The 21345-nt window shown below is 42.6% G+C and overlaps 1 protein-coding gene across 1 annotated transcript in view; it reads right to left on the reverse strand.

Moving 5' to 3' along the window:
* The window catches only part of kcnh5b (potassium voltage-gated channel, subfamily H (eag-related), member 5b), a 95277-nt gene that overhangs the window by 41729 nt on the left and 32203 nt on the right, over positions 1–21345 (reverse strand). The window contains exon 7 of the mRNA XM_070445167.1: positions 1558–1987. Coding sequence (XP_070301268.1) covers positions 1558–1987 — 430 coding nt within the window. The remainder of the gene's footprint in view (positions 1–1557; positions 1988–21345) is intronic.

Raw genomic sequence — 21345 nt, forward strand, 5'->3', positions numbered from 1 at the left:
TATCCAATCATGGCATGGGGTTGTTCAATGACAGACATGTATTTATTTAAAATCACTTGATGATTTCATTTCAGAGAGACAAATAATCATGTTTTTTTGCTAAATGCTATATATCCGCCTCACTCTCAGAGAAATAAGTAGTACTGAGAGGTTTTACACAGTCATATAAGTCAATACAGTAATATGAAATCTGTATGTAAAATATTTACATTTGACATTTTTGCAATTTAGCAGATTCTCTTATCCATAGTTACTTACAGTAAGTGCATTTGTCTTAAGATAGCTAGGTGAGCTAACCACATATCAGTCAAAAATACAGGATACAAACATTACATTCCAGCTAAACAATGGATATATATAGTGTTTTGCAAAAGAACACATTTAAAATCCATTAATAAAAAAATCACACATTAAGGTGTGTTCTCATTTCTCATTTCTGATGAGAAATTACAAATTTAAAAAATGGTTGGATATAGCATTTTGGAAATAAACTTTTCATGTGCATACAGTATATGAGTAATGGCATAATGTTTGCAAAAGTGTATGTAGGTGCTAACATGTGCATTGCATGTATTGTAAGTGTGGGCGTGTACATGCATGTTAATACAATTTGTACAACTCACCCTCCTATCAGCTCCTGATAGCTAAGTGGATCATTAATCTAAAAGTGATTTCTGACAGCCAGAGAAAGAGGTGGGAGGGGGATGAGCAGGAGGTAAGAATGGCCTTATCCAGAGTAATGGGAAAATGTGCCAATTAATAAGCCTGTGATCACTTCACTGAGTGAGCTCCTCTGACTGGGGCTGCTGAACCAATCTTATCTCTGTTCAGCTCCACTACTCACACTCACATGGGTCCAAAACACAAACGACACAGTGTTGTCTGTTTTGTGTGCTAGGTGGCTGTGGCACAGTGGCACACCATGCCAACACTATCAGCTATGCCCAGACAACTCAGAGGGAAACAGATCATTTTGCTCTGTTGTTTATTGGCTAGCCTGGCTCTGACAGTCTACAGAATCATACTGACACAGTGTGAGCCCCTGACTATCACAGGACAGGACAGGACAGGACAGGACAGGACAGCCCAGAGGACTTGCAGAGCTGGCAGATAGAGGAGACCCAAATACCATCAGATCTGTTTACAGCAGTGGAATAAAGCATTCTCTACAGTATGTTTCTCTCGCTCTATCTGAGAGCAGCCTATCCTCATCTCTCTCTTTGTTGCTCAGATTGCCACCCAAGATTATGCTGACAGACGATGGGGAGTATTGTGTCATTAATCATCAACGTGTCATCATTGCTCGCTATCGTAATCGTGAAGATCTATTCTCTCCATCATCACTCTGTACTATCAGCAATCTCCCTGGAGCTGCTGCCCACCCAGCCAACTAATCAACTAACCAGCCAAACAACCATCCATCCATCCAACCAACCAACAAACCAACCAGCTAGCCATCCAACCAACCAACCAGCTAGCCATCCAACCATCTAACCAATCAACCAGCTAGCCATCCAACACCATGTAGAAGGGAAAACAACCAAGCCCATTACTTACAGCCCACCATCATCATGGCCACAGAGAAGATCTTCTCTCCATCCGTGGTGGGGGCAATGTTGCCGAACCCGATGGTGGTCAGGCTGGTCATGGTGAAGTAAAGAGACGTGATGTACAGAGAGTCTTTCCCGGGGCCACCCTCCCATTGGCCTGAGCCGCTGGCATTGAAGCAATACGGCGAGCCGAGGTTGATAGCTAACTGGTAGAGCCAGCTGTCCGTCTTGATAGTGTTGGTGACCTCGTCAATGACCTCGTAGTCACCAATGCTGTACCAGATGCAGGCCAGCCAGTGGGCCACCAGGCCAAACACACACACCAGTAGGACCAATACAGCTGCTCCATATTCCAGATAGTGGTCCAGTTTACGGGCCACCCGGCCCAGACGCAGCAGACGCACCACCTTCAGAGAGCTGAACAGACTGCTAATACCCTGGAGGAGACACAGAGAAGAAGGGGACATGGTAAAGGTTTTGTTAGGGTCAGGGTCATTGTGCAAAACTATATGGTATGTGCTGACATGTAGCACTAACCCCTCGGCCCTCAAATTAGCATGATGTAATCAACCCAACTGGACCTGGGGTACAAAAGCATGGATACATTTCCATCTCAGTAAATGTAATCTAAGGCTAAACAACATTGTCCTATGAGTGGAGCTGAATAGGATAAAAGTAATCATAATTGCAGCTTTCCCACTAGTTTATAAAACAGAATATAATGCCTCAAAAAAACTCAATACAGATGTAATTTAGCCTTCATATCTCACTTCACACAAACATTCTGTTATATCCCAATCTAACAGCTTGTTCAGCATTTTATCTCTTCTGACATAAGTGACACGTTCTCCAAAGTGCCTTTGTACTGTCTCTGTAATAACACAACTTTCCCAGAGAAAGGACACAGAAGTAATTGGCTGAGAAAACAAGCAGACAACAAACAAAAGGATTTTGCTTATATGGTAAAGACGGAAAAACCTTCAGTAGACCGGAGCATGTTTATTGTACTACTGTATCCACTTTATTTGTGTAGACATTGAGGAACGGGTGGTAGGCAGGCAGGGGAGTCTCCACAAGGCAACAACAAAACAACATCCATAGATAGTGTAATGTTTACAAACATGAATCTCAATACACTGCTTTTATCAGGTGAAGTATTGCAGCAACATAAAAGCACATAAAAGGCGAAAACAGTCAGCGGAGGAGCTGTACCGTCCCATTATCGCTTCCCCTCGGCCCCTCCCCTCTCCTCTCTTCCTCCCACAGCATCAAAGGCCTCCCCGGAGACCTCAGCTAAGCTCATATGTAAATGAGGAGCATATAACTATCCTCACCTATAGGGCAATCAGATGAAAAGATAACAACATGGGTCGTAAAAAGCAGCAACACATGATGATGAATGATTACTGCTGGTAAGCACCTGTTTATTACAGATCAGCCTTGTTAAGTCATGTATAGGGAGCAGTCATGCATGAACGTGAGAAATGGAGGGTAGTGTACCCCTGGGCCTAGGGTATGTATGCCCCTACTGTTTAATCTTTTGTTTTATATGTAATGTAAGTGCCTTAATGTGTTTTGACACTAGGAAGAGTAGCTGCTGCCTTGGCAACAGATGGGGATCCCTAATAAATACAAATACAAAATAGGAGCAATATTAGATTGAGGAGAAGAAAAGTAAATAGATTGAATAAAATAATTATTCTGGGACATAGTGTGCAGTTAATCAAATTGATAGCAAATTGCCACCATGATCTTGATCATTCGATTAAGATTCAAAGCTCCTGTAGAGTCCAGAGAGGTTTTCATCCTGAGGCATTGACTATCCAAGCCAATAAGGCAGCTAATAGGGATGGAGTACTCTGTTTACCAGGTAACATGCTTCTTCTCCCTTGGGAGGGTTTAATGCATTTGTTTCCCCCTAGTTTTCCTACTCCAAGACAGCAGGTTGCATTATAATATTATACCTGAGCGCTAAATTGGCCTTATGCTAACCCAAACCCCCACAGTCAGACTTGGCGCTAGGCTAATGCTTACCCAAACCCCCACAGCCCTAAGTGCTAGGCTAATGCTTACCCAAACCCCCACAGCCAGCCTTAGCGCTAGGCTAATGCTTACCCCAAAAATTATGGAATTAACAACCAATGTTTACTTTTTTATTTTGGGCTATGGCAGTCAATTGCAAATTAGTCTGACATTCTCACCACCACTAATGAGATGGGTGTGCTTGATGCATGTCGCGTCAGAGATTCTCAAAGTCAGGGGGCCTGGTCAACAGTGCACATCTCATCTTTGTGACTCTGAACTTACAATGGCTAGCCCCAAGTCGTTATATTTTTTTATTGTGCTTTATGCTATTTGCCTCATGTCTCCTGCATGCTTTGTTGACTATGAACTTGCTTGTTTACCCAACCGTGGGACAGACTGTTTGTTCCCACACTCGGGACTCTGACTCTACTGGTTACACAGACTCTTGGCCTACCATCCTATTCTAACCATCTCTCACCGGCTTTGTAGTCATGTTACCTAATGAAATTGCTGTACAATATGATCTTGTTGCCATCTAATGCACATTCAATTGTCATAAATCAACATTGCAGAGCTCTCCCTGTCCTCAGCCGTGCCCTGATTTTATTACAAACCATTCTTTTTTTTTTTCACTCTCTTTTCAATGTGTTTTCATTGGGAATCCAGATTTCTAAGGGACCTTCCTGCAGTTCCTATCGCTTCCACTGGATGTCAACAGTCTTTAGAAATTGGTTGAGGTTTTTCCTTTGAGAAATTAAGAAGTAGCCATGTTCAGAATGAGGCTCCAGTGAAGTGTACTGTTTGTTAGAGGCGCGTGACCAGAAAGCATGCTACACATTGTTTTCCTCCGGTATTGAACACAGATCATCCCGTCTTCAATTTTATCGATTATTTACGTAAAAAAATACCTAAAGTTGTATTACAAAAGTAGTTTGAAATGTTTGGAAAAAGCTTACAGGTAACTTTTGTGATATTTTGTAGTCACGTTGTTCAAGTTGGAACCGTTGTTTTTCTGGATCAAACGCGCCAAATAAATTGACATTTTGGATATATATCGACGGAATTAATCGAACAAAAGGACCATTTGTGATGTTTATGGGACATATTGGAGTGCCAACAGAAGAAGCTCGTCAAAGGTAAGGCATGAATTATATCTTTATTTCTGTGTTTTGTGTCGTGCCGGGAGGGTTGAAATATGATGGTCTGTGTTTGTTTGCTTGGTTGTTATCCTCAGATAATAGCATTGTTTGCTTTCACCGTAAAGCATTTTTGAAATCTGACACGTTGGCTGGAATCACAACAGGTGTAGCGACGCTAGGGGTCAGAATTGTTTTTTTCTTAAAATATCGTTCCCAAGGTAAACGGACATTTTCTCTGGCCCAGATCGTAGAATATGCATATAATTTACAGATTAGGATAGAAAACACTCCAAAGTTTCCAAAACTGTCAAAATATTGTCTGTGAGTATAACAAAACGTATTCTGCAGACGAAAACCTGAGAAAATATAACCCGGAAGTGATATATTTTTTTTTAAACTGTGTTTCCTGGACCGTCTTTCTTCCATTGAAAGGGGTATCAACCATATTCCTTTTCCAATGGCTTCCTCAGGCTGTGACCAGGCTTTAGACATAGTTTCAGGCTTTTATTTTGAAAAATGAACGAGATTTTTCATAACCAGGTGTCCTCCGAATAGTTCCTGCGCGTGCGAGAGGAGCTCTCCATTTTCCGTTTGTCTCTTAATGAATAGGTTATGGTCCGGTTGAAATATTATCGATTATGTTTGTTAAAAACAACCTGAGGATTGATTATAAAAAACATTTGACATGTTTCTACGACCATTACGGAAACTTTTTGGAATTTGTCGAACGGAACACGGCTTTGGTTTTCTCAACATAATGTGCAACCCAAATGGCGTTTTTTTGTGATAAAAGTAATATTTATCGAACAAAAATAAAATTTGTTGTGTAACTGGGAGTCTCGTGAGTGGAAACATCTGAAGATTATCAAAGGTAAGCGATTAATTTTATTGCTTTTCTGACTTTCGTGACCAAGCTAACCAAGCTAATATAAGGCTAGCTGTTGTAGCATTGAAAGCTACACTCACAAAAAGCTTGGATTTCTTTCGCTGTAAAGTATATATTTCAAAATCTGTCACAATAGGTGGATTAACACAAGCTAAGCTGTGTTTTGGTATATTTCACTTGTGATTGCATGATTATAAATATTTTTAGTAATATCTTTTAATCTGATACGTTTGGAAATCTTCATCTTCCTTTCAGGACCGGAACGAGGCTGTAGTTCTCAACATAAGGCGCAACCCAAATGGTGTTTTTTTGTTATAAAAGTAATATTTATCAAACAAAAATAACATTTATTGTGTAACTGGGAGTCTCGTGAGTGCAAACATCCGAAAATTATCTAAGGTAAGCGATTCATTTGATTGCTTTTCTGACTTTCGTGACCATGCTAATTTGGGGCTAGCTGTTGTAGCATTGAAAGCTACACTCACAAAAGCTTGGATTTCTTTCGCTGTAAAATATATTTTCAAAATCTGACACGATAGGTGGATTAACAACAAGCTAAGCTGTGTTTTGGTATATTTCACTTGTGATTGCATGATTATAAATATTTTTAGTAATATTTTTGCATTTGGCGCCCTGCAATTCTAGCGGTTGTTTAGGAAAGTGATCCCGTAAAAGGGATCTGTAGCGTAGAAGTTAATTTGGTATATTGAATGTGTGATTTCATGAAAGTAAAATTTTTATAGTAATTTATTTGAATTTGGCGCTCTGCATTTTCACTGGATGTTGGCCAGGTGGGACGCTACCATCCCACATATCCCAGAGAGGTGAAACTTGACCCCCCAAAAAACATCTGGGTCAGATGGTTTAGACCCATTCTTCTTTAAGGTTGCTGCCCCTATCATTGCCAAGCTTATCTCTGACCTTTTTAACCTGTCTCTCCTTTCTAGGGAGGTTCCCATTGCTTGGAAGGCAGCCACGGCGGTGCATCCTTTATTTAAAGGAGGAGATCAAGCTGATCCTAACTGTTATAGGTCAATCTCTATGTTGCCCTGTTTATCAAAAGTGTTGTAAAAACTTGTCAATAATCAATCGACGGGCTTTCTTGATGTCTACAGTATTCTCTGGTATGCAATCTGGTTTCCGCTCAGGTTATGGATGTGTCACTGCAACCTTAAAGGTCCTAAATGATGTCACCATTTCCCTTGATTCTAAGCAATGTTGTGCTGCTATTTTTATTGACTTGGCCAAAGATTTTGTTACGGTAGACCATTCCATTCTTGTGGGCCGGCTAAGGAGTATTGGTGTCTCTGAGGGGTCTTTGGCCTGTTTTGCTAACAACATCTCTCAAAGAGTGCAGTGTGTAAAGTCAGAACATCTGCTGTCTCAGCCAGTGCCTGTCACCAAGGGAGTACCCCAAGGCTCGATCCTAGGCCCCACGCTCTTCTCAATTTACACCAACAACATAGCTCAGGCAGTAGGAAGCTCTCTCATCCATTTATATGCAGATAATGCAGTCTTAAACTCAGTTGGCCCCACCCCGGATTTTGTGTTAAACGCTCTACAACAAAGCTTTATTAGTGTCCAATGAGCATTCTCTGCCCTTAACCTTGTTCTGAACACCTCCAAAACAAAGGTCATGTGGTTTGGTAAGAAGAATGCCCCTCTCCCCTCCGGTGTGATAACTACCTCTGTGGGTTTAGCGCTGGCTGCTTCAGACTGTTCTACCACAGATGCTGGGAGCTGACACTGTCATTGTCCATGTGGGGTCAAACGACATCAGGAGGGCTGGCTCGAGAACATTTGAAAAAGGATTTTAAAGAACTGATTTTAGCATTAAAAGACTTCAAAAAACAGCCAATAATTTCAGGTCCAGTACCATCGTTGGGCCGCGGGTGTGAAAGATTCAGCAGACTGCTGGCATTACACATCTGGCTAAAAGACTACTGAAGCTCTGCCGGAGTCACTTTTATTGATAACTTTGACACCTTCTGGGAACAGAAGATGCTCTACAGGAATGACGGAGTCCATCCAAATCATCTTGGCTCCTGGACTCTGTCCACGCTTTTCAAGGCTGCGTTGAAACAATGACTGGTAAATGATCCAAGACCAGCTCAGTTAATCCCTACCATTGTGACAATGAGTCGTCATAATTCTGCATCAAATGTACATGATCTTAGGGGCATTGGCAAACACAATGTAAGTAATTTAATTTATGTACCCCTAATTGCACCGAATACATCTGTTTATCCTATAGCTATTGTAAGCAGTAATCATGAGCCTATAAACCAGAGTTACACTGTTAGCACTGAGGCGGTGTGCAATAGTAGGAAGACCACTTTATGAAGCTCACCCTGCACTATCAGCTCCAATGTAAATAGCATGAGTAAGTCTACCTCTGATAAGCTTCCCAGTAAAGCATTAAAAACAATCAAGCCACCCAGAAAAGTGCTAAAAATAGCCCATATTAATTAACATATGCAGCCCAAAAAACAAGGTCCATGAAGACAATAACTTGCTTGTAACAGATGACATTCATATTCTGATTATCTTTGAAACTCACTTAGATAATACCTTTGATGATACAGTGGTAGCAATAAATGGTTATAACATCTACCGAAAATACAGAAATGTCAACAGAGGCGGTGTTGTGGTCAATATTCAGAACCACATTCCTGTAAAGCTTAGAGACGATCTAATGTTAAATACTGTTGAAGTAATATGGCTACAGGTTCATCTGCCTCACCTGAAGCCCATTCTTGTGGGAAGCTGCTATAGACCACCAAGTGCTAACAGTCCGTATCTGGAAAATATGTGTGAAATGCTTGATAATGTATGTGATATCAATAGAGAAGTATATTTTATGGGTGATTTAAATATTGACTAGCTATCATCAAGCTGCCCACTCAGGAAAACACTTCCAACTGTAACCAGTGTCTGCAACCTGGATCAGGTTGTCAGTCAACCTACCAGGGTAGTTACAAACAGCACAGGAATTAAATCATCAACATGTATTGATCATAGTTTTACTAACGCTACAGATATTTGCTTTAAAGCAGTATCCAAATCCATAGGATGTAGTGATCACAATATAATAGCCATATCCAGAGAAACCAAAGTTCCAAAGGCTGGGCCTAATATAGTGTATAAGAGGTCATACAAGAAGTTTTGTAGTGATTCATATGTTGATGATGTGAAGAATATTTGCTGGTCTGTGGTGTGTAATGAGGAGCAACCAGATGCTGCACTTGACGCATTTATGAAACTACTTATTGTACCCATTAAGAAAATTACTGTAAAAACTGTTGAATCCCCTTGGATTTATGAGGAATTTAAAAATTGTATGGTTGAGAGGGATGAGGCAAAAGGTATGGCAATTAAGTCTGGCAGCCCAACTGATTGGCAAACATACTGCAAATTAAGAAATCATGTGACTAAACTAAATAAGAAAAATAAACTACACTATGAAACAAAGACAAATTATATAAAGAATGGTAGTAAAAAGTTTTGGGGCACCTTAAATGAAATTTTGGGAAAAAACGCCAACTCTGCGTTACTGTTATTGAATCAGATGGCTCATTCATCACAAAGCAAACAACTTTAATGGCTTTTTCATTTGCAAGATAAGCAAACTTAGGGATGACATGCCAGCAACAAACACTGACCCGACACATCCAAGTATATCGGACCAAATTGTGAAAGACAAGAATTGTACTTTAGAATTCCGCAAAGTCAGTGTGTAAGAGTTGAAAAAATTATTGTTGTCTGTCAACAATGACAAGCCACCAGGGTCTGACAACCTAGATGGAAAATTACTGAGGATAATAGCAGATGATATTGCCACTCATATTTGCCACATCATTCATTTAAGCCTAATAGCCTAAGCCTAAATGTGCCCTCAGGCCTGGAGGGAAGCTAAAGTCATTCTGCTACCCAAGAATGGTAAAGCCCCCTTTACTGGCTCAAATAGCCAACCAATCAGCCTGTTACCAACCCTTAGTAAACTTCTGGGGAAAATTGTGTTTGACCAGATACAATGCTATTTTACAGTAAACATATTGACAACAGAATTTCAGCATGCTTATAGGAAAGGACACTCAACAAGCACAGCACTTACACAAATGACTGATGAATGGCTGAGAAAAATTGATGATAAAATGATTGTGGGAGCTGTCTTGTTAGATTTCAGTGTAGCTTTTGACATTATTGATCATAGTCTGCTGCTGGAAAAACTTGCACCCCCTGCTATAATGTGGATAAAGAGTTACTTGTCTAACAGAACACAGAGGGGGTTCTTTAATGGAAGCCTATCAAATATCATCCAGTTTGAATCAGGAATTCCCCAGGGTAGCTGTTTAGGCCCCTTGCTTTTTAAAATTTTACTGACGACATGCCACTGACTTTGAGTAAAGCCATAGTTTCTATGTATGCGGATGACTCAACGCTATACACGTCAGCTACTACAGCAACTGAAATGACTGCAACACTCAACAAAGAGCTGCAGTTAGTTTCAGAGTGGGTGGCAAGGAATAAGTTAGCCCTAAATATTTCTAAAACTAAAAGCATTGTATTTGGAACAAAACACTCAGTAAACCCTAAACCTCAACTAAACTTGTAATAAATAATGTGGAAATTAGTAACACTAGATTGTAAACTGTCATGGTCAAAACATATTGATGCAGTAGCAGCTAAGATTGGGAGAAGTCTGTCTATAATAAAGCCATGCTCTGCCTTCTTAACAACACTATCAACAAGGCAGGTCCTACAGGCCCTAGTTTTGTCGCACCTTGACTACTGTTCAGTCGTGTGGTCAGGTGCCACAAAAAAGGACTTAGGAAAATTGCAATTGACTCAGAACAGGGCAGCACAGCTGGCCCTTGGATGTACACAGAGGCATTAATAAAATGCATGTCAATCTCTCCTGGCTCAAAATGGAGGAGAGATTGACTTCATCACTACTTCTATTTATGAGAGGTATTGACATGTTGAATGCACCGAGCTGTCTGTCTAAACTACTGGCACACAGCTCGGACACCCATGCATACCCCACACAAGACATACCACAAGAGGTCTCTTCACAGTCCCCAAGTCCAGAACAGACTATGGGAGGCACACAGTACTACATAGAGCCATGACTACATGGAACTATATTCCACATCAAGTAACTGACGCAAGCAGTAAAATTAGATTTAAAAAACAGATTTAAAAAAACACCTTATGGAACAGCGGGACTGTGAAGCAACACAACATTGGTACAGACACACACACACACACACACCACACACACACACACACACACACACACACACACACACACACACACACACACACACACACAACACACACACACACACCACACACACACACACACACCACACACACACACGATAACATAAGCACTATACATACACATGGATTTAGTACTGTAGATATGTGGTAGTGGTGGAGTATGGGCCTGAGGGCAAACAGTGGGTTGTGAAGTCTGTGGATGTACTGTAATGTTTTAAAATTGTATAAACTGCCTTAGTTTTGCTGGACCCAAGGAAGAGTAGCTGCTGCATTGGCTAATGGGGATCCATAATAAATACAAATACCTCATACGAACTTGGGAGTATGGCTAGACGGTTCACTGTTCTTCTCTCAGCACATATCTAGACTTGGTTTCCTCTATCGTAACCACTCCTCTTTCACCCCAGCTGCCAAACTAACCCTGATTCAGATGACCATCCTACCCATGCTAGATTACGGAGACGTCATTTATAGATCGTCAGGTAAGGGTGCTCTCGAGCGGCTAGATGTTCTTTACCATTCGGCCATCAGATTTGCCACCAATTCTCCTTATAGGACACATCACTCCACTCTATACTCCTCTGTAAACTGGTCATCTTTGTATACTCGTCACAAGACCCACTGGTTGATGCCTATTTATAAAACCCTCTTGGGCCTCACTCCCCCCTATCTGAGATACCTACTGCAGCCCTCATCCTCCACATACAACACCCGTTCTGCCAGTCTCATTCTGTTAAAGGTCCCCAAAGCACACACATCCCTGGGTCGCTCCTCTTTACAGTTCGCTGCAGCTAGCGATTGGAACGAGCTGCAAAAAACACTCAAACTGGACAGTTTTATCTCCATCTCTTCATTCAAAGACTCAATCATGGACACTCTTACAGACAGTTGTGGCTGCTTCGCATTATGTATTGTTGTCTCTACCTTCTTTCCCTTTTGGGCTCCCAAGTGGTGCAGCGGTTTAAGGCACTGCATCTCAGTGCTACAGGCATCACTACAGACACCCTTGTTCGAATCCAGGCTGTATCACAATCGGCCGTGATTGGGAGTCCCATAGGTCGGCGAACAATTGGCCCAGCGTCGTCCGGGTTTGGCCGGTGTACGCCGTCATCGTTAATAAGAATTTGTTCTTAACTGAATTGCCTAGTTAAATAAAGGTTAAATAAAAATAACATCTCTGCTATCACACCCAACCTGGATCTATATTTGGTTTTAAGGTAGACGAGAGCACTGAATCCAGCTTCACACATATATTGTATGAGCCGACGAAGTGTATCGTTGGTTTTTCTTGTGCTTTCAAGACAACTGGGACCTTGGAAAAGTAGGAGGTCAAATCATGACCTCAGTGATCTTCAGTTGGGAAAGTCAGAGTCCTAGAAAGAGACCTGAGTTCCCGAGTTGGAATTCAAATCAAATCAAATCAAACTTTATATTAGTCACATACACATGGTTAGCAGATGTTAATGCGAGTGTAGCGAAATGCTTGTGCTTCTAGTTCCGACAATGCAGAATAACCAACAGTAATCTAACCTAACAATTCCACGCTACTACCTTACACACACACACAAGTGTGAAGGGATAAAGAATATGTACATAAAGATATATGGATGAGTGGTGGTACAGAACGGCATGGCAGATGCAGTAGATGGTATAGAGTACGTATATACATATGAGATGAGTACTGTAGGGTATGTAAACATAAAGTGGCATAGTTTAAAGTGGCTAGTGGTACATGTATTGCATAAAGATGGCAAGATGCAGTAGATGATATAGAGTACAGTAATACATATTAGATGGTAATGTAGGGTATGTAAACATTGTATTAAGTGGCATTGCTTAAAGTGCTAGTGGTACATTTTTACATAATTTCCATCAATTCCCATTTTTAAAGTGGCTGGAGTTGAGTCAGTATGTTGGCAGCGGCCGCTAAAGTTAGTGGTGGCTGTTTAACAGTCTGATGGCCTTGAGATAGAAGCTGTTTTTCAGTCTCTCGGTCCCTGCTTTGATGCACCTTTACTGACCTCGCCTCTGGATGATAGCGGGTGAACAGGCAGTGGCTTGGTGTTTGTTGTCCTTGATGATCTTATGGCCTTCCTTGTACATCGGGTGGTGTAGGTGTCCTGGAGGGCAGGTAGTTTGCCCTGGTGATGCGTCTGCAGACCTCACTACCCTCTGGAGAGCCTTACGGTTTGTGGGCGGAGCAGTTGCCGTACCAGGCGGTGATACAGCCCGACAGGATGCTCTCGATTGTGCATCTGTAGAAGTTTGTGAGTGCTTTTGGTGACAAGCCGAATTTCTCAGCCTCCTGAGGTTGAAGAGCGCTGCTGCGCCTTCTTCACAACGCTGTCTGTGTGGGTGGACCAATTCAGTTTGTCCGTGATGTGTACACCGAGGAACTTAAAACTTTCCACCTTCTCCACTACTGACCCGTCGATGTGGATAGGGTGCTCCCTCTGCTGTTTCCTGAAGTCCACAATCATCTCCTTGTTTGTTTGACGTTGAGTATGAGGTTATTTTCCTGACACCACACTCCGAGGGCCCTCACCTCCTCCCTGTAGGCCGTCTCGTCGTTGTTGGTGATCAAGCCTACCACTGTAGTGTCATCCGCAAACTTGATGATCGAGTTGGAGGCGTGCATGGCCACGCAGTCGTGGGTGAACAGGGAGTACAGGAGAGGGCTCAGAACGCACCCTTGTGGGGCCCCAGTGTTTAGGATCAGCGGGGTAGATGTTTTACCTACCCTCACCACCTGGGCGGCCCGTCAGGAAGTCCAGGACCCAGTTGCACGGCGGGGTCGAGACCCAGGTCTCGAGCTTGATGACGAGTTTGGAGGGTACTATGGTGTTAAATGCTGAGCTGTAATCGATGAACAGCATTCTCACATGGGTATTCCTCTTGTCCAGATGGGTTAGGGCAGTGTGCAGTGTGTTGCGATTGCGTCGTCTGTGGACCTATTGGGTCGGTAAGCAAATTGGAGTGGGTCTAGGGTGTCCGGTAGGTGGAGGTGATATGGTCCTTGACTAGTCTCTCAAAGCACTTCATGATGACGGAAGTGAGTGCTACGGGGCGATAGTCCGTTAGCTCAGTTACCTTAGCTTTCTTGGGAACAGGAACAATGGTGGCCCTCTTGAAGCATGTGGGAACAGCAGACTGGGATAAGGATTGATTGAATATGTCCGTAAACACACCAGCCAGCTGGTCTGCGCATGCTCTGAGGACGCGGCTGGGAATGCCGTCTGGCCTGCAGCCTTGCGAGGGTTAACACGTTTAAATGTTTTACTCACCTCGGCTGCAGTGAAGGAGAGCCCGCAGGTTTGGTAGGGGGCCGTGTCAGTGGCACTGTGTTGCCTCAAAGCGGGCAAAAAAGTTGTTTAGCCTGTCTGGGAGCAAGACATCCTGGTCCTCGACGGGGCTGGTTTTCTTTTTGTAATCCGTGATTGACTGTAGACCCTGCCACATACCTCTTGTGTCTGAGCTGTTGAATTTCGACTCGATTTTGTCTCTGTACTGAGACTTAGCCTGTTTGATTGCCTTGCGGAGAGAATAGCTACACTGTTTGTATTCGGTCATGCTTCCGGTCACCTTGCCCTGGTTAAAAGCAGTGGTTCGCGCTTTCAGTTTCACGCGAATGCTGCCGTCAATCCACGGTTTCTGGTTTGGGAATGTTTATCGTTGCTGTGGGTACGACATCGTCAATGCACTTCCTAATGAACTCGCTCACCGAATCAGCATATTCGTCAATATGTTGTTTGACGCGATGCGGAACATATTCCAATCCGCGTGATCGAAGCAGTTTGAAGCGTGGATCAGATGTGTCGGACACCGGTTGAACAGACCTGAGCGCGGGAGCTTGTTGTTTGAGTTTCTGTTTGTAGGCAGGAATCAACAAAATGGAGTCGTGGTCAGCTTTTCCGAAAGGGGGGCGGGGAGGCCTGTAAGCGTCGCGGAAATTAGTGTAGCAATGCCAGTGTTTTTCCAGCCCTGGTAGCACAATCGATATGCTGATAGAATTTAGGGAGTTTTGTTTTTAGATTAGCCTTGTTAAAATCCCCAGCTACGATGAATGCAGCCTCAGGGGTGTGGTTTCCAGTTTACAAAGAGTCAGATAAAGTTCGTTCAGGGCCATCGATGTGTCTGCTTGGGGGGAATGTATACGGCTGTGATTATGATTGACGAGAATTCCCTTGGTAGATAATGCGGTCGACATTTGATTGTGTAGGAGTTCTAATCAGGTGAACAGAACGACTTGAGTTCTTGTGTGTTATTATGATTCACACCACTTCTCGTTAATCAAAGCATACCCCCGCCCCTCTTCTTACCGGAAAGATGTTTGTTTCTGTCGGCGCGATGCATGGAGAAACCAGCTGGCTGCACCGACTCCGTTAGCGTCCCTTGAGTTAGCCATGTTTCCGTGAAGCAGAGCACGTTGCAATCCCTGATGTCTCTCTGGAATGCTACCCGTGCTCGGATTTCATCAACCTTATTGTCAAGAGACTGACATTGCGAGTAGTATGCTAGGGAGTGGAGCCGATGTGCGCGTACGTCCTGAAGCACTAGACGCACGAGACCGCCACGTTTTCCCCTTTTTCGGCGTCGCCCAGGGTCGCCGGCTGGGATCTGATCCATTGTATTGTGTGGAAGGCAATACACTGGATCCGTTTCGGGAAAGTCATATTCCTGGTAGGAACGATGGTGAGTTGACGTTAATCGTATATTCAGTAGTTCCTCCCGACTGTATGTAATGAAACCTAAGATTACCCGGGGTACCGATGTAAGAAATAACACGTAAAAAAACAAAATACTGCATATTTTCCAAGGAACGCGAAGCGAGGCTGCCATCTCTATCGGCGCCGGAAGTCTTCCGAGTTGGATGACCGTTCCAAACTATTTTTCTCAGTCTTTGCTAATCTTCTTCAGAGTTCCCAGTTGCTTTAAACGCACTACAGTCGGAAGTCGGAGATTTCCGAGTTCCCAGTTGTTGTGAACGTGGCATTAATGCTCAGAGGGAGATGGCAGGGTATTCCCTTTGAGTCAGGAACCAAAACTCCTCCATAGTGACCTGTGAATACAATTGGTCACATGACAGCTCAATCAGCTGTTCGATTTCACTTACCGGCATGTCAACTGAGCAAGGAACACAGTCAAACAGATTGGGAAGCAGGTCCCAAAGTGCTCTTCCAAGCGTTGGAGGTGAGCAGTCGTCACCTGTGTGGGACACTTACTGATGCGGTGTTCTGTTAGAAACATGCACAGCCGAGGGAAGGGGGCATGGCTAGCTTTTGAAAGACTCTCTCTCCAATAAGAATTCTTTCCTCTGAGTCCACTGATTCTGTCACTCATCTGTAGAATGTTTTTGTATTTCCCCTGCATGCTTGCGTTCAGTTTGTTCAGTTTCCCTAATATGTCTGTTACACAGGTAAGGAGGCACAAAGTCAACCAAGTCTGTTTTTTTTTACATCCATTGTGAATGACAACAGTTCCTCTCTCAATGCGCCAAAAAATCTTGCCAACAATCCCCCTCGATAACCACCAAGCCTCGGTGTGAAATAGAACATTGTCATGCTCTGATCTCATATTTTGCGAACAGGTGTGTGCACAGTAGATGTGGTTGGATGTAGTTTACAATCAAAGTTACCTGCTGCAGTACATCTCAGAGTTCTGTGCTCAGCTCTTTTGCCACCAATTGCTATTGGTGTATCATACAATGCATCCATATCGCAGAAGGAGACATATTAAAAACAAGAGTGCAGAGGCCTGCCTGCCGTCCCGCCATAGATGTAGCCCCATCTGTGCAAAAGCCCACCATTCGATCCCATGGAATCTGTTTTTCATCAATTTAGCCGCTCAGCACACTGAACATCCCCTGTGCCGTTTCATGCTCCGGAATCGTGAGACAGAACAATATGTCCTTGTGAATAACATGCCCCGACATATATAGCGAACATAAGTCAAAGCATGAGCATCTCGGCCCTCACAGCTAACATCGATTTGGAGAGCATAAACTATGGAGTTTGAGTCGTTCAGTCAGAGTTTCCTCATGATCGCTAGCAAAAGCACAAATTCTTCATTTATCTGTTTTATCTGACAAAGGTATTGATGTGAGTTTCTATGCCTCTGCCTCCCCACACATTGTTTTCACCATATCAATTGCATCCGGTAATAAAGTCTCTACAATAGTGTGTGGTTTCATAGCGTAGGGGCCTAGCCATTCACCGTGGGAATGATACAAGTGCAACGGTCAAGTGCAGCCTTTTCCCATGATCTAAGGGCTCTCTCTGGTTGAATTGTATCTTTGAAATTTGATTAATTTTCAATTACATTTTTAAGGTTAACCACTTTACAATAATTTTGAGATACAAAGACAATATTATAATATATTAGTTAACCTTTATTTAACTAGGCAAGTCAGTTGAGAACAAATTCATATTTACAATGACGGCCTACCCCGGCCAAACCCGGACGACACTGGGCCAATTGTGCGCTGCCCTATATACAGTACCGGTCAAAAGTTTGGACACACCGACTCATTCAAGAGTTTTCTTTATTTTTACTAATTTCTACATTGTAGAATAATAGTGAAGACATCAAAACTATGAAATAACAAATATCGAATCATGTATTAAACAAATCAAAATATATTTTAGATTCTTCAAAGTAGCCTCATGAAGCTGGTTGAGAGAATGCCAAGAGTGTGCAAAGCTGTCATCAAGGCAAAGGGTGGCTACTTTGAAGAATCTAAAATATATTTTGATTTGTGTAACACTTTTTTGGTTACTAAATGATTCCATATGTGTTTTGATGTATTCACTATTATTCTACAATGTAGAAAATAGTAACAATAAAGAAAAACCCTTGAATGAGTAGGTGTCTAAACTTTTGACTGGTACTGTATATATGTATATACACAGTGGCTTGCGAAGGTATTCACCCCCCTTAGCATTTTACCTATTTTGTTGCCTTACAACCTGGAATTAAAGTAGATTTTTTGGGGGTTTGTATCATTTGATTTACACAACATGCCTACCACTTTGAAGATGCAAAATATTTTTTATTGTGAAAGAAACAAGAAATAACACAAAAAAAGATAACTTGAGCGTGCATAACTATTCACCCCCCAAAGTCAATACTTTGTATTTTTATTTATTGAACCTTTATTTACCTAGGCAAGTCAGTTAAGAACAAATTCTTATTTACAATGACGGCCTACCCCAGCCAAACCCGGACGACGCTGGGCCAATTGTGCGCCGCCCAATGGACTCCCAATCACAGCCGGATGTGATACAGCCTGGATTCGAACCAGTGTGTCTGTTGTAACACCTGTAGCACTGAGATGCAGTGCCTTAGACCGCTGCGCCACTCGGGAGCCACCTTTTGCAGCAATTACAGCTGCAAGTCTCTTGGGGTGTCTCTATAAGCTTGGCACATCTAGCCACTGGAATTTTTGCCCATTCTTCAAGGCAAAACTGCTCCAGCTCCTTCAAGTTGGATGGGTTCCGCTGGTGTACAGCAATCTTTAAGTCATACCACAGATTCTCAATTGGATTGAGGTCTGGGCTTTGACTAGGCCATTTCAAGACATGTAAATGTTTCCCCTTAAACCACTCAAGTGTTGCTTTAGCAGTATAATTAGGGTCATTGTCCTGCTGGAAGGTGAATCTCCGTCCCAGTCTCAAATCTCTGGAAGACAAACTGTTTTCCCTCAAGAATTTCCCTTTATTTAGCGCCTTCCATCATTCCTTCAATTCTGACCAGTTTCCCAGTCCCTGCCGATGAAAAACATCCCCACAACATTATGCTGCCACTACTATGCAGCATCATGGTGCATCATGCAGCATCATGGTGTTCTCGGGGTGATGAGAGGTGTTGGGTTTGCGCCAGACATAGTGTTTTTCTTGATGGCCAAAAAGCTACATTTTAGTCTAATCTGACCGGAGTACCTTCTTCCATATGTTTGGGGAGTCTCCTACATGCCTTTTGGCGAACACCAAGCGTGTTGTCTTGTTTTTTCCTTTAAGCAATGAGTTTTTTTCTGGCCACTCTTCCATAAAGCCCCACTCTGTGAGTGTACAGCTTGAAGTGGTCCTATGGACAGATACTCCAATCTCTGCTGTGGAGCTTTGCAGTTCCTTCAGGGTTATCTTTGGTCTCTTTGTTGCCTCTCTGATTAATGCCTTCCTTGCCTGGTCCAGGAGATTTGGTGGGCGGCCCTCTCTTGGCAGGTTTGTTGTGGTGCCATATTCTTTCCATTTTTTAATAATGGATTTAATGGTGCTCCGTGGGATGTTCGAAGTTTCAGATATTTTTTATAACCCAACCCTGATCTGTACTTCTCCACAACTTTGTCCCTGACCTGTTTGGAGAGCTCCTTGTTCTTCATGGTGCCGCTTGCTTGGTGGTGCCCCTTGCTTAGTGGTGTGGCAGAGTCTGGGGCCTTTCGGAGCAGATATACTGAGATCATATGACAGATCATGTGACACTTCGATTGCACACAAGTGGACTTTATTTAACTAATTATGTTCTGAATTCTGAAGGTTGCACCATATCTTATTTAGGGGCTTCATAGCAAAGGGGTGAATACATATGCACGCACCACTTTCCTTTTTTCCCCCTTTTTTTTTTACAAGTTTTTTTTTTTTTTTCACTTCACCAATTTGGACTATTTTGTGTATGTCCATTACATGAAATTTAAAATAAAAATCCATTTAAATTACAGGTTGTAATGCAACAAAATAGGAAAAATGCCAAGGGGGATGAATACTTTTGCAAGGCACTGTGTATATATACATATATTTTTTTTTTCCCATGACCCCATTTTCATATCAGGCGACCACACATGGGGTTGCGATCCCTAGCTTGCGAACTGCTGTGCTTAGATAATGCTTACCCAAACCCCCAAATACTTGGCTAATGCTTACCCATACCCCCACAGCCAGCCTTAGCACTAGGCTAATGCTTACCCTAACCCCCACAGCCCTAAACGTTAGGCTAATGCTTACCCATACCCCCACAGCCAGCCTTAGTGCTAGGCTTTTGCTAACCCCCAACCTCCACAGCCAGCTTGAGTGAGTGCTAATAATGCTAAACCAAGCCTCCACAGTGCTGAGGGCAAGGCTCCCCTGGGCCTGTCAGATTGTTTTTGTTCATTGCAACATGCATGGCACATAAAAAGGTCACGCTGGATTAGCCAGTGCTGCCATGGCCCCTGCAGACAGGAAAAGTGCGTCTGAGTGCACTTTACTGGGGCTCTGTGCCAGCAGGTAGCAGCCCAGACTACAGGGGGCTGCCTGCCCCCTCCTCCTCTCCAAGCCCACTCCTCCCCTCTATGACCTCAGGGAACCTCAGCAGTCCTTGCTGCTAGAATGTGACTGTGATGCCTTATACACAAGCGGGATTCTGTGCGTAAAATATCTGGATGCCGATTCTTCTGTTGTGTTCTATGAAATCTTAAAGCATCCCACTCACTATAGTGTACATCATGGGTCCCCAATTACATTCAGCTGTGGACCAATCTTTTCTTGAGCAGATGGTCAGGGGGCTGGAACATAGTTATAAATAATTTGTACAATGCACATTGACTGCAAGAAGTCCAAACATATATAGTATTTGACAAAAACATAATAATTTGAAACCTTGATTACATTTGGATACGATCACATAGCTCTCTCTATTTATGCGTTGGAATACTTTATGGCTGGGAATTGCCAGGTTCTTCACGATACGATATTAACATGATACTTAGGTGCCGATACGAAATGTTTGCGATTTGATACTGTGATTTTTTTGCGGTTCGATGTTCCAAACATATCGCTCACCATATGTCTGCTGCAGAAGAACAAGAGCGATCCCTGAGAAGTGTTTTGATCAGTCATGGAAATAAATGTGAGGAAAACAAATTGCCTCACTATTTAAAAAGAAGATGGAGAACAAGCTATGAATGAAAAATACTGGCGTTTTGGTGCAGGTACTGCCGAATAGTGCAAAACTAATATTGCGATATCGTCAAAACTAATATCCCAATATGTAACTGTATAGATTCAGTAGAATACATGGAAATGGATTTCCTGAATTAAAATCCCTTTGAGCTGATTTCCTGGTGATTTTAGTCTTTTATGGGCAAAAGAAAATGTTGCTCTGAAAACTTGGGTGGACAAATAAATTAACACTTGGGGAACACTAGCGTACAGCGAATAAAGCTCAACATATATCAAAGCACCTGCAGCAACTAAAGACATTTCAATGTGCAGCAAAGCACTTGATATTCTGCATAGCACCTGATTTAAAATCAACTATAAAGCCATAATGTTGAAAGGCAAAAACTGTCATCACAATGTAAACCTCCAGAGAAAAAAGGGCAAAAAAACAACCCAGACATAAAATAAAATTATCCTTATTATGTCTTCCTGTTTGACATCTCTTTGTCTTTCCCTGTCATTCTCTCTCTCACCTCTCACTCTCTAGC

This window comes from Salvelinus sp. IW2-2015, linkage group LG9 (genome assembly GCF_002910315.2).
Source record: "Salvelinus sp. IW2-2015 linkage group LG9, ASM291031v2, whole genome shotgun sequence".
NCBI lineage: Eukaryota > Metazoa > Chordata > Actinopteri > Salmoniformes > Salmonidae > Salvelinus > Salvelinus sp. IW2-2015.